An 18,421-nucleotide genomic window follows, 5' to 3' on the forward strand; every position below is an offset into this window, starting at 1 on the left:
ACAGCTCATAAATACATAAAACACAGACAACGCTAACCAGAAAGCTAACATTAGCTTCATGCTAGATAAGCTAACGCTAGCTATGAATGTCATTTTTCACTTCTACTGAACAATATGCAGTGAAAAAACATCCATACGGACCCGATTTTTTTCATTTTAGAAAATATGCTCAGTCAAGGCGGGGTTTAAGATGTTGTAGTCCGCCAGAAAACACCCCCCCCCCCCAAAAAAAAGGGAAAGATTGTGATTTCCGTCAGGGTTTTCCCATCTGTATCTATGCTAAAGAAAAGTACAGACAGTGTTAGCATAGAGGGGGGTGGGGAGGGGGGGTTGTCGCCCTGGCTGCTGCTCCGGGGCCCGACTTACGATGATGGATGTGAGCTTTTAGCGTAACGCGGCGCTCGGCACTTATGAACAGGCCCATTACTGTAAGCACTCGCTCATAACCCGCTCCTTTAGAGTCATTCATACGACCGCCACCGCCGACTCGTACGGCCTCATCACGGACACGGACGCTCACGGCCGCTCGCCACGCGTGTGCGATCCACATGCCAGAAACGTGAAATGCAAAAGGAAACCAGGCTAATTAGGCTAAAATGAGAAACATAGAAATCGCAGTGTGGATGGAAAGCGCTGTGGGCGGGTCTTACCTGGGACAGCTTGACGCGGCCCTCCTGGAAAGAGCAGTCCAGGGCGTTCTGGGTGCACATGTGTCGGTATTTGCACCAGTGGCACGGGAAGGAGCCGTTCACACACGACAGGCACCTGCAAAAACAAACCACATCGGCCCCGTTAAGATAAGATCAGCTTTATTGATTCACTTGTTCCTGCTCTGACGGCGCAGTCACATGTTTACGGTCACAGAAAACAGAGAAGCTGCTCATCCTGTTACAAACAATGGAGCTGTTCAGGTGCAAAGACGTGCGGTTCAAAGCTCAATAAATCAGGCACAGAGCCGTGGGAAGATATTTTAGCTAGGGGGCGCTGAGGGACAAAATTTACCCCCAAAACGCTTTTTCTGCGCGTATTTCCTATTTATTAACCTCTTAACTCCCGCCTGAACCGAGAGGATCTTTTTCCTCACGTCATCAGATTGTTTTTCCATCATTTTTTTTGTTGGGTATTCAACTCATTTTTGTAACTTTTTTTTGTCATTTTTGTCACTTTTTTTCGTCCATTTTTTGTCACATTTTTGTAATTTTTTTGTCACATTTTGTCATATTTTTGTCATTTTTTCGTACATTTTTTATCAAATATTTGTCATTTTTTGTCAAATTTTTATCACTTTTTGTCACATTTTTGTCATTTTTTCGTCCATTTTTTGTCACATTTTTGTAATTTTTTTTTAGTATTTTTTTTGTCACATTTTGTCACATTTTTGTAATTTTTTTGTAAATTTTGTAACAAATATTTGTCATTTTTTGTCAAATTTTTATCACATTTTTGTCATTTTTTTGTCAAACTTTTGTCACATTTTTGTCATTTTATCGTGAATTTTTTATCACATTTTTGTCACATTTTTGTAGTAATTTTTTTTGTCACATTTTCTCACATTTGTCATTTTTTGGTCAAATATTTGTCATTTTTTCATCAATTTTTCGTCACTTTTTTGTCACATTTTTTTCCTTTTTTTGTCAAATTTTTTTTAACCAATTTTTTTGTCATTTTTTATCACATTTTTTGTCATTGTTTTGTGACATTTTAGCCACTTTTTCATCAATTTCTCGTCATTTTTTTGTCAGTGTTTTCAGATAAAAGGGGGAACTATATTGTAAGGCGTAATAATACCAGGACTAATTTGGCATCCGCGCAGTAAAGTGAAGATTACTGCGCGGATTTCGAACTACTCCCGGTATTACTACGCCTTACAAAATAGTTCCCCCTTTTATCCGCTTAGAAAATCCACATTGTTTCATTTTGTGTAATTATACTTTGTAGTGGAACACTTCACGTAACCATATTTAAATAGGGAAAACGTGGAAGAGCTTGGTAGCTTCTATCTTGACCTGTTTTGGAGCTATAGTGGAGAGAGGGAGAGGCTAAATGCTAACGCCGTCTGCGCTGTGTTTACGTGACTGAAGGCACGGGGGAAGATCAGACAGGTCCTAAAGAACTCGTCAAAGCTCAGGTAAGAACATATCTCAGTGTGTAAAAACGGTGGCCTGTTCCTTTAAGGCACAACTGAAACACTTTTTCTTTATGTAACATCATGGGAAAATCAAAAAGAAATCAGCCAAGACATCAGAGAGAGAATTGTAGACTTGAACAAGTCTGGTTAATCCTTGGGTGTAACTTGAAAAGAAAACAAGTCCAAGTCAGAGCCCCCGAAAGGCAGACCCTGTCACCTGAAGCTCGGGTCCGTCTCCTCCCCCCGTGTTTAAAAGCCCATCCTTTGTCGGACTGTCTTTCATGGACTTGAACCTGGCAGTGCTGGGTGAGTGTCCCCTGTGTGAGTGTGAGTGTGTGTGTGTGTGTGTGTGTGTGTGTGTGTGTGTGTGTGTGTGTGTGTGTGTGTGTGTGTGTGTGTGTGTGTGCTGGAGGGCGGCGGCGCAGACAGACCAGCTGAAAGGGAGAGGGGACGGAGGCGGCATCAGTCTGGACGCAGGGCCCACAGGTGCATCGTGGGAGATGTAGGTATATATGGCCTGGGAAGAAGTGAATGAGTGTCCACACACATGTTCTACAAGGGAGTCTGAGGATCAGTTTAGCCGTTCATGTTTCGCTCATGTGAAATGTGCTCCGTCACCTGAACCTCGATGAAAACAATAAACTGCAGATAACTGAGAAACAACTGCAGAAAAGTCACTCTTCCCTTCCCCCTTTTCCTTTTCTCCCTCTATCTTTCCTCTCCTCTTTTTCCCTTCCCCTCTCCCTTTGCCGCTCCCTCTCTCTTCTCCCTCTCTCTTCCCCTTCTCCCTCTCTCTTCTCTTTCTCCCTCTCTTCCCTTTCTCTTTTCCGCGCTCCCTGTCTCGTCCCCTTCTCCCTCTCTCTTTTCCTTCTCCGTCTCTTCCCGTTCTCTCTTCCCTTTCTCTCTCTCTTCCCCTTCTCCCCGTCTCGTCCCCTTCTCCCTCTCCCTTCTCTTTCTCCCTCTCTTCCCTTTCTCTTTTCCCCGCTCCCTGTCTCTTCCCCTCTCTCTCTCTCTCTTCCCCTTCTCCCTCTTTCTTCCCGTTCTCTCTCTCTTCCCTTTCTCTCTCTCTCTTCCCCTTCTCTCTCTCTCTTCCCCTTCTCTCTCTCTCTTCCCCTTCTCTCTCTCTTCCCCTTCTCTCTCTCTCTTCCCCTTCTCTCTCTCTCTTCCCCTTCTCTCTCTCTCTTCCCCTTCTCTCTCTCTCTTCCCCTTCTCTCTCTCTCTTCCCCTTCTCTCTCTCTCTTCCCCTTCTCCCTCTCTCTTCCCCTTCTCCCTCTCTCTCCCCCTTCTCCCTCTCTCTTCCCCTTCTCCCTCTCTCTTCCCCTTCTCCCTTCCCCTTCTCTCTCTCTCTCCCCCTTCTCTCTCTCTCTTCCCCTTCTCCCTCTCTCTTTCCCTTCTCCCTCTCTCTTTCCCTTCTCCCTCTCTCTTCCCCTTCTCCCTCTCTCTTCCCCTTCTCCCTCTCTCTTCCCCTTCTCCCTCTCTCTTCCCCTTCTCCCTCTCTCTTCCCCTTCTCCCTCTCTCTTCCCCTTCTCCCTCTCTCTTCCCCTTCTCCATCTCTCTTCCCCTTCTCTCTCTCTCTTCCCCTTCTCTCTCTCTCTTCCCCTTCTCTCTCTCTCTTCCCCTTCTCTCTCTCTCTTCCCCCTTCTCTCTCTCTCTTCCCCTTCTCTCTCTCTCTTCCCCTTCTCCCTCTCTCTTCCCCTTCTCCCTCTCTCTCCCCCTTCTCCCTCTCTCTTCCCCTTCTCCCTCTCTCTTCTCCCTCTCTCTTCCCCTTCTCTCTCTCTCTCCCCCTTCTCTCTCTCTCTTCCCCTTCTCCCTCTCTCTTTCCCTTCTCCCTCTCTCTTTCCCTTCTCCCTCTCTTCCCCTTCTCCCTCTCTCTTCCCCTTCTCCCTCTCTCTTCCCCTTCTCCCTCTCTCTTCCCCTTCTCCCTCTCTCTTCCCCTTCTCCCTCTCTCTTCCCCTTCTCCCTCTCTCTTCCCCTTCTCCCTCTCTCTTCCCCTTCTCCATCTCTCTTCCCCTTCTCCCTCTCTCTTCCCCTTCTCCCTCTCTTCCCCTTCTTCCTCTCTCTCCCCTTCTCCCTCTCTTCCCCTTCTTCCTCTCTCTTCCCCTTCTTCCTCTCTCTTCCCCTTCTCCCTCTCTCTTCCCCTTCTCCCTCTCTCTTCCCCTTCTTCCTCTCTCTCCCCCTTCTCCCTCTCTCTTCCCCTTCTCCCTCTCTCTCCCCTTCTCCCTCTCTCTTCCCCTTCTCCCTCTCTCTTCCCCTTCTCCCTCTCTCCTCCCCTTCTCCCTCTCTCTTCCCCTTCTCCCTCTCTCTTCCCCTTCTCCCTCTCTCTTCCCCTTCTTCCTCTCTCTCCCCCTTCTCCCTCTCTCCTCCCCTTCTCCCTCTCTCCTCCCCTTCTCCCTCTCTCTTCCCCTTCTCCCTCTCTCTCCCCCTTCTCCCTCTCTCGTCCCTTTCCCTTGCGTTCATCCGTCACACAGACACGAAGCTATTTGGATCAATTAGAGCAGCCCGTTTGTTACGTCTGTATCCAAACTAATGGCTTCCAGCGGAGGCGCCCTCTCCCCAGACGCCTCCCCCCCGACTCACTGTAATTGAATGTCCCGAGTGTCGGCTGGGAGGAGATGTCCGATCAGAGTGAGGGATGCGCGGCTCTTAACACCAGGCCGGAGCCAAACGGAGATTTATCAACGTTTACCCAAAGCAATGGAAGCCCCGCATTAGGGACAATACGTTTGAATTACGGAGATGGATGGATGGGAGAGGACTGCAGTATAGTCAGACAGTAGTACAGTTCTAATGTAGACTGTCCAGTATGGCCGCTCTGAGCAGGTCGGAGGTCAAAGTGAGTTCATCACGCCACTGTCAGTTTATCAGCCTGCCATTTTGTGGAAAGTGAAAGCTGTTTTTCCACTTCTTTATAAAATGACTCAAACACTGCCTGCAGAGATGGCGAGATAAAAGGAGAGGGGAAAGGAAGAGAGAGGGAAGAGGAGGAGAGGAAGAAGGAAGCGAGAGGGGGAAAAGTAGGGAAGAGAAGGAGAGAGGGAAGAGGAGAAGAGAGGGGACAGGAAGAGAGGGAAGAGGAGGAGAGAGGGAAGAGGAGGAGAGAGGGAAGAGGAGGAGAGAGGGAAGAGGAGGAGAGAGAGGAAAGGAGAAGAGAGGGAAGAGGAGGAGAGAGGGAAGAGGAGGAGACAGGGAAGAGGAGGAGAGAGAGGAAAGGAGAAGAGAGGGAAGAGGAGGAGAGAGGGAAGAGGAGGAGAGAGGGAAGAGGAGGAGACAGGGAAGAGGAGGAGAGAGAGGAAAGGAGGAGAGAGGGAAGAGGAGGAGAGAGGGAAGAGGAGGAGAGAGGGAAGATGAGGAGAGAGGGAAGAGGAGGAGAGAGAGGAAAGGAGGAGAGAGGGAAGAGGAGGAGAGAGAGGGAAGAGGAGGAGAGAGGGAAGAGGAGGAGAGAGGGAAGAGGAGGAGAGAGAGGAAAGGAGGAGAGAGGGAAGAGGAGGAGAGAGGGAAGAGGAGGAGAGAGGGAAGAGGAGGAGAGAGAGGGAAGAGGAGGAGAGAGGGAAGAGGAGGAGAGAGAGGAAAGGAGGAGAGAGGGAAGAGGAGGAGAGAGGAAAGGAGAGAGAGGAAAGGAGGAGAGAGGGAAGAGGAAGAGAGAGGGAAGAGGAAGAGAGAGGGAAGAGGAGGAGAGAGGGAAGAGGAAAGGAGGAGAGAGGGAAGAGGAGAGAGAGGAAAGGAGGAGAGAGGGAAGAGGAGGATAGAGGGAAGAGGAGGAGAGAGAGGAAAGGAGGAGAGAGGAAAGGAGGAGGAGAGGGGAAAGGAGAAGAGAGGGGACAGGAAGAGAGGGAAGAGGATGAGAGAGGGAAGAGGAAGAGAGGGGAAGAGGAAAAGAGAGGGAAAAGCAGGAGTCTCTCACCGTTTGCCTTACTCTAACATTGGCTTCATTTAAAATTGAAGGCATTATGCTACTGCACTATGATACTGTATAAATACGAGGAAAAATATGTATTGCTAGTTTTCGGTTTTATATGTTATGTAAAAATAAGGCTTTTTATGCATCAAAATTGCCAATGTTTTGTTTTTTTTGCTATTAAAAAAACCCTCAGAAAAAAAAAAGAAAAAAGCCTAAGACTGTAAAGTGTGGAGTCTGCAGGAGCGACTAAAGTGGAGGCGATGTTGGAGAAAACGGCCCTAAAGTTTAGTAACGTCTGCCGCCTCCCACAAAGGAAATGACCATATTTGGATTATGCTTCCTCAGTACACGAGGTATGTCAATATTTGTGAATGATTATGCGTGGGAAAAAGGGCACAATGTTGTTGTTACTTCCTGGAAATCTCCGGCTTAAAACAATCATTTTACAAGGAAAGTTTCATCCATTTTCTACTCTGACGTTAAAACTAAGATGTTACGGGAGAAAACTAGCCAAAAGATCATAATATAAATCGAAAATACTGTTTAAATAAACCTGAGAAAGTGTTGATTCGAAATCTAAACCCGGGGCCGTTTGCGCGAGGCTCCCGTGGCACGCTCGTTGGATTAGATATTCCTTTTGAGCCGCCAAGAGCAGCGCGTTCCAAATAAATTATTCACCGGCGGCTGTCACTGGTCGTCTTCCGGGCCCGCCGAGCCCTGTCCGAGCCCGGATCGGGAGCATTGTTACTGGGCACGGGGAGCGCTGGGGCCCGTGGAGGGGGGTTAGCGGAGCGTCATTAGCATCTCAATATGAAAAGGATTACATTAGCATCGGGAGCGTGGGCAGACGGGGAGCGGGCCACTTAAAGACGCTACGAGGGGTTTCTCTCCTCGCGTGCCCCGCTCCGAGTAGCGCCCGGTCGAGTGCAGCGTGGGGGGGGCAGGGGGCGGGCGGGGGGGTGTTGGGTCGAGTCACTTAATTATCAATGTAAGAGCGATCCGACTGGGCATCAGGTGAAGAGGGGCTAATGTGGGACTAAACAAACAATGAAGGGCTAAACATAACTTCCTCAACTGGGACGAAACTAGATCTTAAAAAGCACTTTTCTCTTTCCCTTCCCCGCTCCCTCTCTCTTCCCCCTCTCCCTCTCTCTTCTCTTTCTCCCTCTTTTCTCTTTCTCCCTCTTTTCCCTTTCTTCCTCTCTTCCCCGCACCCTCCTCTTTTCCCTTTCTCCCTCTTCTCATTCTCCCTCTCTTCTCTTTCTCCCTCTCTTGCCTTTCTCTCTTCTCTGCTCCCTCTCTCTTCTCTCTCCCTCCATCTCCCCTTTCTCCCTCTCTTCTCTTTCTCCCTCTCACTCCCCTTTCTCCCTCTCTTCTCTTTCTCCCTCTCGCTCCCCTTTCTCCCTCTCTTCTCTTTCTCCCTCTTGCTCCCCTTTCTCCCTCTCTCTCTCTTTCTCCCTCTTTTCCCCTTCTCCCTCTCTCTTCCTCTTCTCCCTCTCTCTTCCCCTTCTCCCTCTCTCTTCCCCTTCTCCCTCTCTCTTCCCCTTCTCCCTCTCTCCTCCCCTTCTCCCTCTCTCTTCCCCTTCTCCCTCTCTCTTCCCCTTCTCCCTCTCTTGCCTTTCTCTCTTCCCCTTCTCCCTCTCTCCTCCCCTTCTCCCTCTCTCTTCCCCTTCTCCCTCTCTCTTCTCTTTCTCCCTCTCTCTTCTCTTTCTCTCTTCCCCTTCTCCCTCTCTCCTCCCCTTCTGCCTCTCTCCTCCCCTTCTCCCTCTCTCCTCCCCTTCTCCCTCTCTCTTCCCCTTCTCCCTCTCTCTTCTCTTTCTCCCTCTCTTGCCTTTCTCTCTTCTCCTTCTCCCTCTCACTTCTCTTTCTCCCTCTCTCTTCTCTATCTCCCTCTCTCTTCCCCTTCTCCCTCTCTCTTCCCCTTCTCCCTCTCTCTTCCCAGCAGGGGGCGGGGGCGAGTCACTTAATCATCAATGTAAGAGCGATCCGACTGGGCATCAGGTGAAAAAGGGGCTAATATGGGACTAAACAAACAATGCTAAACATGACTTCCTAAACTGGGACGAAACTAGAAATAAAAGCGAAATATAAAACAGATTTATCACATACAAATAAAGTCAAGTCTAAATCGGGTCCATGTGGATGTTTATTGACAGCAGATTGTTCAGTAGAAGCGAAAAAAGGGCAGCCGTAGCGAGCGCTAGCTAATGTTAGCACTAGCACGTTGCTAACATGAGCTATCATGTCCAGAGATGCCGTCTGTATCTATATGCTCTTTAGAATGTTGTGATGTCACGTGATCGCAACCTATTCTGATAATCGTCAATAATCGCAAAATCACAATATTTTCCCTCACAATAGTCTTGACTCATAAATGTAGAACTGTGACATCCTTAGTCAGAGAAAACGTAGAAAAAAAACAATATTTTGGTTCTCCCCGGTCTCCGTCGGTGGGATTGGTGAGCGCTGAAGGTTTAACTCCGGAACCGTCATGGCCGCCGGGGCTGTGCTATTCCCGTCTCCAAACGGAAACAGTGGGAGCTCATTAGCAGAACACACTATGCTAATTTATGGCATTTCTGACGAGGCGCGGGCCGCGGAGCGTTCAGCTAAGTCAACACGGGCGGCGGGGGCGGGGCGGGGCGCATTCTCGGGGGCAGGAGGGGCGCGTGTGCACGGACACAAGCTCCGGAAAAACTGACCCTTCCATGTCTGGACTCCACTCAATGACAGCGCCCGATCACCCGGGAGGATTAATGAGCCCAGCCCACACCACCTCCAAAAACAGCAGTACTCCCTCGTCTGCCCCGTCCGACCCGTCCCGGTGTTGTAAAGCGACTAAGGAGCATGATGGGGGACAGATGGAGCTCTGCAGGACTCGCTCTCATTCACAAACCGCTCTGGCAGCTTTCGTTACTGTTTCATATCAATGGAACTTCCACTGTATGTCTTGGTGACCCTTTTACTTGAACTGGAGATGCTGTTGCCTCAATGTCAACACAAAGCCAGTTGGAATGTCAAAATGTCCGAAAAGTTAAACTGCACAAAACCTGAACCTGAAGCACTGTTACAGAAACACACTGGGACAGATGAAATAGTGTATTAGTAACACTGAACTATTAGCTAACATGAGCATACTGTATATTGACGGTGGCCCAGTTGTTAAAGCGGGTCATCTCGTGATCAGAAGGTTGTGGGTTCGAATCCCCAGCTCCCGCAAATGCACACTGTCGTTGTGTCCTTGGGCAACCTTCAGGCCCCCCACTTGCCTCCAGTGCCTGCGTACACTGGTGTGTGAATGGGTAACCGGTTGCTTACTGTTAAGTGCTGATAAAGGTAGAAAAGCGCTATATAAGTTGAGACCATTCACCGTATCACCGTATTACAAAAACACAAATGATCAGAGTTTGTGGCCTTTGAGTTGGTATTTCAAACTTTAAAATATACAAAAAATAGTTGTCCTCATGGATGTTCATAATGTGCATAATGTTTATTCAAACGGACTATACCGAGTTTATGTTCCAGCCATGTCCTGATGTGTAGAATGAGCTCGGACCTGTTCACCACAACTGCCTCTAACATCCTGCACTGTCACTCAGAAAGGTGTTACTTAATATAGCGCCTGCAGTTACATGTAATACCTGAGGTGGCAGAAGTGAGTGTAAAAACAACCAACTTGTATCTAGTCCCTTTAAAGGAAAAGGCCACCGTTTTTACATACTGAGATATGTTCTTACCTGAGCTTTGACGAGTTCTTTAGGACCTGTCTGATCTTCCCCCGTGCCTTCAGTCACGTAAACACAGCGCAGACGGCGTTAGCATTTAGCCTCTCCCTCTCTCCTCTATAGCTCCAAAACAGGTCAAGATAGAAGCTACCAAGCTCTTCCACGTTTTCCCTATTTAAATATGGTTACGTGAAGTGTTCCACTACAAAGTATAATTACACAAAATCAAACAATGTGGATTTTCTAAGCGGATAAAAGGGGGGACTATATTGTAAGGCGTAATAACACCAGGAGTAGTTCGAAATCCGCGCAGTAATCTTCACTTTACTGTGCGGATGCCAAACTACTCCTGGTATTATTACGCCTTACAATATAGTTCCCCCTTTTATCCGCTTAGAAAATCCACATTGTTTAATTTTGTGTAATTATACTTTGTAGTGGAACACTTCACGTAACCATATGTAAATAGGGAAAACGTGGAAGAGCTTGGTAGCTTCTATCTTGACCTGTTTTGGAGCTATAGAGGAGAGAGGGAGAGGCTAAATGCTAACGCCGTCTGCGCTGTGTTTACGTGACTGAAGGCACGGGTGAAGATCAGACAGGTCCTAAAGAACTCGTCAAAGCTAAGGTAAGAACATATCTGAGTATGTAAAAACGGTGGCCTATTCCTTTAAAGGTATATTATATGAAACAATAATAAAAAAGTCAAATTAATATCTAGTCCAATCAAAAGAGTTTTGTGTTCCATCCCCCGACCAACACTATGTTTACATGTTCCAATTGAGTTTGTCTCCCCTGGCTTAAGACGTTAACGTCCCACCACTGTTAGCATGTAGCCTCAGCACAATAAACACACCTGTGAAACCTCTGACGGAAAACTTCAGCAACAGCTCCGCTCTGACCTCGGCCACAGGGCTTTCTTTTTGAGAAGTTTGTACAACGTGTTGCCTGGGGCCGTAACCAGGCCCGCCTTAATCTACCCATAGGCCCCGGGGCTTAAACAGAATTGTAGGCCCCCACCCCCCTCAGCGCAAACCCTAACCTTAACGCTAACCTATAACCCTAACCCTACATCACACAAAAACCCTAAATTCTGATAGGCCCGTGACTATGATAGGCCCCTGGGCTCCAGCCCCTGCGAGCCCATTGGTCGAGGTGGCTCTGCATATATGGGCCATTCCAGAGATGCCGTCTGTATCTATAGATGAAGGCAAACTGTTGCCGTGCCAACCATGCTGTTTCAATGGGAAATGAGTCAAACTGCTATGGAGCTCATGTCACTTCCTGTCAGCAGCTTAACGGGACTATACGGAGTTTAAAAATGTTTAAATGATGTATTTTCCTCCCCCTACACGCTCCAGCCATGTCCAAAGGGGTAGAAGGAGCCCAGACCTGTTCACCACAACTGCACTATCACTCAAAAAGGTGTTATTTTGGGTCCGAAGTGCCGCCATGCACGAGCTTAATATAGAACTGCAGTTACGCGTATGACCTGAGGTGGCAGTAGTGAGCATAAACATGACAAACTTGCACCTAGTCCCTTTAAGCATTCAAATAAAAGTAACTTTTCGCCCTCATTTATTGAACTTTTAACCCCAAAAAACAAGGTGAATATGTATAATATTCAAAAACATAAAATAGTATTAACTAATTCAACAAAATTAAACCACACATTTAGAGTCTATTCATTATTTAGATTTTTATGCATTGAATGTCTTGCTCTTATATGAACTTGATGTCTCTCTACCATTTTTTTCCCATACTGACCCACAGCGTCTCGCCTTTCAGAGCAAACTGTCCAACCCCCCAGCAGTGTGTTTATGCTGCAGGGTGTCCCCCAAGGCCGTAATTGTGATGAATCAATTCTATCAATTTCCCGGCTCATGGTCGTCTCCCCGACACACGCGACTAAAGAGCTCTTGTCGCTCTCCAATGAGCTACAAGAAGACCCTGCTGCTGTGAACCCTCTCCCCACTTAGTGCTGAACACCAGAATGTCATGCCACCTGATCCGCGTCACCCAACCCGTCTCGGAGACCTTTAACCTTTACCCCCCCCCCCCCCGGGTCTGATCCCTCCGTAGACAAATCCTCAGATTAGCCCGTTAGCTCGCCTGGTTAACGCTGCACCGGTTAAATAGGCTGCTCATTAATTTGTCTCCCCTCGGGGGCCCTCGGGAGGTCGCGCTGCCCCCCGGTGGGCTGGGGTGTCACTTGGTTTTGTTCACTCGCTGTTATTCCGAGCCCTAATGTCATATCCCAAAGTGTTTTTTTTTCTTTGACATGTCTTTCAGTTAAGTGACTTGTTGTTATGTTGGAGACATCTGGCTGGTGTATACCATATCAAACTACACATCTACACTGGAGGGTTACTGACAGCACTGAAGCAGCAAAGCCTGCCCTGGAGAACCTCTGTGGACGTTAGCTAAGGCTGCTGAGCGTGGCGTTTGTTATGGCCAGAGCCACCTCAACCAATGGGCTCTCAGGGGCTGGAGCCCAGGGGCCTCTCATAGTCAAGGGCCTATCAGAATTTAGGGTTTTTGTGGGATGTAGGGTTAACAGGATGCTTCATATTAACGGTTAGCTAGCGCTAGCTACAACTGCCGTTTTTTCACTTCTACTGAACAATCTGCTGTGAGAAAATATCCATATGGCACAATTTAGACTTTACTTTATTTATGTGATAAATAAGTTAATATTCCACCAGAAAATGGCTAAAAAGAGTGAAAAATTGTGTTTCTCTAAAGATTCTATTTTCCCCTCGGCGAAGCCACGCCCCCTTCTATGACGAGATGCCGTCTGTATCTATAGTGTCCAATAAGGAAGTGGATCTATAATAAGATTAAGGATTAGGCTGCTTTCCTTGGTATACATTGTCGTGTGTACCGTTTTTGTGGTTTTTTGTTATTCATCCTACGAAAAAACATATATAAATATATTGAACATCGTCATCAGTGTGTCAGGCTACTATGAAATGTATTCAAATGCTCTTCTTGTCAATGCTGCCACGGTTAATGCGCTGATTGTAAGTTTGCTAATTTAATTGAAACATTAAGCTCAGTAAGTAATGTTTACATCCAAAGTCAATGACATGTGTACCGGATGATTGTTATGTAAAAGTATTGCACTGAATGTAGGCACATATAGATACAGACGGCATCTCGTCATAGAAGGGGGCGTGGCTTCGCCGAGGGGGAAAATAGAATCTTTAGAGAAACACAATTTTTCACTCTTTTTAGCCATTTTCTGGTGGAATATGAACTTATTTATCACATAAATAAAGTAAATCGGGTCCATGTGGATATTTTCTCACAGCAGATTGTTCAGTAGAAGTGAAAAAACAGCAGTTGTAGCTAGCACTAGCTAACCGTTAGCATTAGCCTGATGTTAACATGTAGCATCATGTTAGCATGACCGTTATGTATTTATGGGCTGTTGAACCACTTTACTCCTCTCCATGTCTTTGTATCATTATTTAGTATAAACTATATTCATAATTCAGCGTTTGTTACAGTAGTTTTTGAATAATGAGAGGAAATTTAAATTTTTTCAAAAGTGTTTTCCCCCTTAACTGTTTTCAAACATGACCATATATGGGCGATTCCAGAGATGCCGTCTGTATCTATAAGCTTCTTGCTTCAGCCCACCATTTTTCAGCCTCCATAGTGCACTGTTATGAGCTTTGAAATTAATTTGAAAGCAACCAGAGAGGGTAAACAACCCTTTCTCCCATTTCTCCACCATTACTTTCCTAAATTATGAATATATTTTTCTATTAAATAAAATTTTAGAGACATGGAGAGGAGCAAAGTGGTTCAACAGCTCATAAATACTTAAAAAAAAAACGAACAATGCTAGCCAGGAGCTTTATGTTAGCTTCATGCTACATGCTAACGCTAGCTTCGAGTGCCGGTTTCCCCTTCTACTGAACAATCTGCAGTGAAAAACATCCGCGTGAACCCGATTTTGGCTTGAATATATATATATATTTTTTTTAATGCTATATTTGTTGTATGTTTGTATATTTGTTTGTTGAAGAGTCCGCCAGAAAACGGCTAAAAAGAGTGAAACGATTTGACTTGATTGAATGGCGATCCGTCGTTCAGCTCTTGCTTCCACTGTACATCCTTTACTCCTACTTTGCGATGTCACATTCTCGGAAGTAGCTGTCCGGGCTGTAAGTGAGCCGCGTTGAGCGTTAGCGGCGAGTTAGCGTATTGGCGTGCTCAGCTAACACCTCCAGTGGGACCCAGCACACAGCCCCCCTCACCCACACCCCGCCCCGGACCATCTGCTGCCCCCGGCTAATGCCCCGGCAGACGGGCAGAGCCGCTCAGCCCTGGGGTGGGGGCGTACTGGGGAGGGGGTAGAGTGCATGCGAGATTCGAAAACAGCGTGGAGGAGCGCTGACCTGCGAGAGCGCGCGGCGGGAGGTGAGGGCTGCTAGCATGAAGATTAGCCGCGGTAGACTGTAAACAGCGCGGCGCAGGAGTGGACCAGTCACTTGTAACCGCTGATTTGCAAATTACCTCTCGAATTTGTGAATGAAGCTGACAAAAAATCTCGTAGCGACACTATCAACACGCCCGGGAGCACCGACGTGAACCGCTCAACTAACACGAGAACCCTTTGCATTTCAGAACGTTTGGGTAGAGCTATTTCAACACAAGCCAAATGGACTCAGCCCTTTGATCGGGCTGATGCAAACGTTTGGCTCCTCATCCCAAGAGTCTCATGTGAGGGTCGTCACACTCACAAGATACAGTATGCACCACCAGTCAAAGGTCAGAATTATTCCTGTGGCAGTAATCAAAGCAAAAGCGGCTATTTGGAAGAATCCATCCATTTTCTTCCACTTGTCCATTGCACCAGCCCCTATAGCTCCTCCTGCAGGTGGTGGGTCCTCATGGTTCTAACCGTGCCTGTTGGTCTCTCATAAGGGGCTTCTGAACCGCTCTTTGTCTGACCCAAAAACTCTGACCCGTTTGCCCTGGGAGACCCTCCAGGGGCACGAAGCCCCCGACAACAGAGCTGCCAGGATCAGAACCCTCCACCACGTTAAGGTGGCTATTCGAGGAGGGGTTTGGAAGAATCTATTTCATATATTTTATGTTAAAAACTAGGGCTGGACAATATAGCAAAACCTTTATTTATCCAGGAAAGTCCCACTGAGATTGGGAGCCCTGGCCCCAGAGGGGAACCTATTGTTACCTATTGAACCTATTGTGGTAGAGGAACTCGGAGCACCCAGAGGAAACCAACAGACTCAGCGCGAACATGCAAACTCCAATAAATAATAATAATAAATAAGTACATGTAGTTTATTCATGAACCTTTTATGCAAAGCTCAGCTCAAACAAAAACAAAAAGCTTTCCTCCAGATTCATTTAAATCTTCCAGGGTCTCGTTCAAACTCCAAAACTAGGAGCTGCTTCTGCCCAAAAAAATGGCTGTAAAACTGACTGTTCTAAAGTCCCATGATGATTATTGAGATGACCAAAATAAAGATTGCAATTTTGATGAAATTACAATTCCAGTCCAGCCACATTTAAAACACAATTCCATATAAATGAAGGCTTTCAGTGAGAATCTACAATGGAAATAGTCTTCAGTAAAAACCTACATAAAAAAGCCTTTCTAAACTGTAGACATGGGCTGGATCATGAAGTTCCACTGTTCCAGCTGTACATGTTTGTAGTGGTCGGGGGAACCGGAGGCTCTCTGGATGGACAGTGAAATGTTGGCATCTGCCCCCAAACAAAGCGAATCAGAACGACTTCCACCAGATTCATATTCAGGACATCGCTGGCGGTCTCGACATCAGTACGGGGCCCTACACCAGGACCAACCCAGAGGCCAAAGCCAAACCCCAGTGTTCACTTACGACTGGTGCACGCTGCAGTTGTAGAAGACGAAGTCCACGCCGGCGAACTTCTTCCCCGTCTCTCTGGATTTGAGGTAGAGCTGCACCACGCGCTTGTCTCCTGGAGAACACACACGTCACACGTTAGCTTGATGAGCAGGCAGGAGATTAAGACGGACGAAGATGGAAAACATTTCAGTGATGTGGAGGAAATGGCAGCAAGGCGTCAAACCGGGCTGGTCAGGCGGTAATGGGGATGACAGGCTTTCATCTAATTGTCATGCTAGCAAATCAAAGGCGCCAACATGACAGAAAAAGATAAACGATCAAATGTAGATGAACGAGTGTAGATGAATGTAGATGAGCTATTGTTTTTATGCTAAAATAGCGTAGCCACATTGTGTGTGACCAAGCCGAGAAGGAAGATAGAACATGTATCATTTCAACGTCACGGGACTAAAACAGAAATACTGTCAGTGAATTAGGGCCGTCACTGTCCGACTGGAGGCTAACTGCAGGGTTTTTCTGTGCATAGTTACTTAAGGCGAGACACTGCAGGTGAATAGGGAAAATAAATAAATGTAGAGATATCAATTTGAAACTTTTGCTTTCACATAAAAATAAGGCATTTTGAGCATTAAAATGGCCAAAATTGCCTATATTTTGGGCAACGAAATCAAAATAATGAATTGAGCCAGATTAAATTTTATGGTTTTATTTTATTGACATATTAGAAACTAAGATTTTTTCAGAGGGGATTTTGGATATTTTGTTTAGTTTTTCAATAAACTAATCATCAGTGAAAAAATCTGTAAAAACTCAAATTCCACCTGTTTTTTTGGTTTCAAAGCTGAATAAATCAGGCTAGGAATTAGATATTAAAAAATCCTTCTGAAAAAAACCTTCAAAATCTTGTCAGGTCTCAGCCTGTAAAGTTTGGAGTCTGTGGGAGCTTCTATAAGGGCTCAGGCTCTGCCCGAGTGCGGCTTCTCTCATTCAGAGAAAACCAGCCCTGAAGTTTTGTAGCGAGTGCGCATGCTCGGCCCGTTCTCCGACGTTTCCGCTCCAGCGTCTCGTAGGAGGAAAAACACCATATTTGGGTGAAAGCGTCATCACGGGGCCCCTTAGCAGGACACGTGGATGTCAAATCTGTCAATATTTATGAATGAAAACCCGCGGGAAAGACGGACTTTCTACGCGGCGCAGCAGCTACTTCCGGGTTGCCCCCACCTCGCAGACAAAACATCATAAAATAAACATCATGCGGGTGAGTTTTGTCATTTTTATATCTGACATGAAAACTAAGATGTAAAGGGATAAAAATCTCCACTTCGACCACTGCGTGAAAAATCAATACTTTCACCTGCCGTGTCTCGCCTTAAAATCTGGCCAATATTGAGCCAAAAATATATGGTCAATTTCAGCCTCTTCAGGCATTTTCAATGAACTCATACAGCAAACATCATTGATTTTGTCAACAGTATCAAAACCTGGTTTCTAAAGATACTAGGGATGCACCAACACCACTTTATCTAAAACCGATACGAGTACTTTGATCGAAGTACTTGCCGATACCGAATACCGCTAATAACAAGTATAAGTACAGGGCATTTTCTTCAACATACTTACTTTTTCACAGCAGATTGGTTTGTAGCTAGTTAATTTACGCATTTACATTTAAAGCAGTAAAGTAGGCGACACTTTTGAACGTCGAAGAAGATTGCACGGATGCCATTTTATTTATTTATTTATTTTCATTCAATATATATTTTTTTTTTATTGCACTGTCCATCATAGACAGAACAGCCCATGTCCAAAAGCTCCTCAATGCCTTTATGTATTTTTTTTATTTAACAATAGCATTGAGACGGTTACAGCTAAATTGTCTCTTTTCTGTGGACCTTTTAGTCACTGGGTTAGTTTTTCAGATGAATAAGCCCCTGGGGATTTAACCGGAGTAAGAATTGGCAATACTGTTAGCCGCGAGTTAGCAGCTAGGTAGCAACATTAGCCTGTATCTTGTAAACACCGCAGACTCCAAGCTAAACAACATTTAGCTCGGGTTAAATCCAGCACAGACTCTGATTTCGGGAGTGTCGTCTGTAATAAAGTCAGCTCTATGTGGATTATTGTATTTACACTAAACAATCTCCAGTTTGTTGTTATTTTCTCTCCTCAAGTGGCATCGGTTTCTAAATGAGTATGAGTATGAGTACAAGCATGTGGCATCGGCCCGATACCCGCCACTGGTATCGGTATATCCCTAAAAGATACATATTCTTTTGGCTACCTGCTTTTGATACTTTTATTTTTTCAATACCAGTCGTACCCAAACTTTTAGCGGTAGCCCTACCCACTTCCGCCTGCAGAGGGAGCTCCAGGTCCATTTGAAACCCCAACTAGCTCAGCCTCTCCCCCTTCACATTTCAAATTTTGAAACGCAAAACACTAATTCTAGGCTGCCAATGAAACTACATTCAAACGTCATATTTCACAGCTATGCGTTCCCATGAGTCAAAACAAATCATTCTTGTATATGCTACAGAGCAGGTCTCTCTCCGCCCGTCAAATAGTGTGCCGCGTGTCATTAGCGTGTGCTGCTAGCGCTTGAAAAAACTCTATTTTTACCGCTGGCTCCTCGCTCCCGCTGAGTCCCGGCTGAGGTGCGACCGAGTTGCTAAGAGACACTTTTCCTGTGCGTTCCAAGGTAGAGCGGTTGTTTTTTTCTGGTGGTCTGCTCTCGATATTTTCATTTTTACAGGCCATCGTTTAGCCCAGTGGTTCTCAACCTTTTGGAGCCGCGACCCCC

General features: G+C 46.3%; 1 protein-coding gene across 1 annotated transcript in view; it reads right to left on the reverse strand.

The window, feature by feature from the left end:
* LOC306982442 (plexin-A1-like) overlaps window positions 1-18,421 on the reverse strand; it is a 240,913-nt gene that overhangs the window by 65,284 nt on the left and 157,208 nt on the right. Inside the window, exons 8-9 of the mRNA XM_079582377.1 lie at window positions 15,634-15,733; window positions 651-765 (exon numbers count right to left, since the gene is read on the reverse strand). Of these exons, the coding sequence (XP_079438503.1) occupies window positions 651-765; window positions 15,634-15,733 (215 nt within the window). The remainder of the gene's footprint in view (window positions 1-650; window positions 766-15,633; window positions 15,734-18,421) is intronic.

The sequence above is a fragment of the Gobius niger genome (assembly GCF_951799975.1).
Source record: "Gobius niger genome assembly, chromosome: 24".
Lineage (NCBI taxonomy): Eukaryota > Metazoa > Chordata > Actinopteri > Gobiiformes > Gobiidae > Gobius > Gobius niger.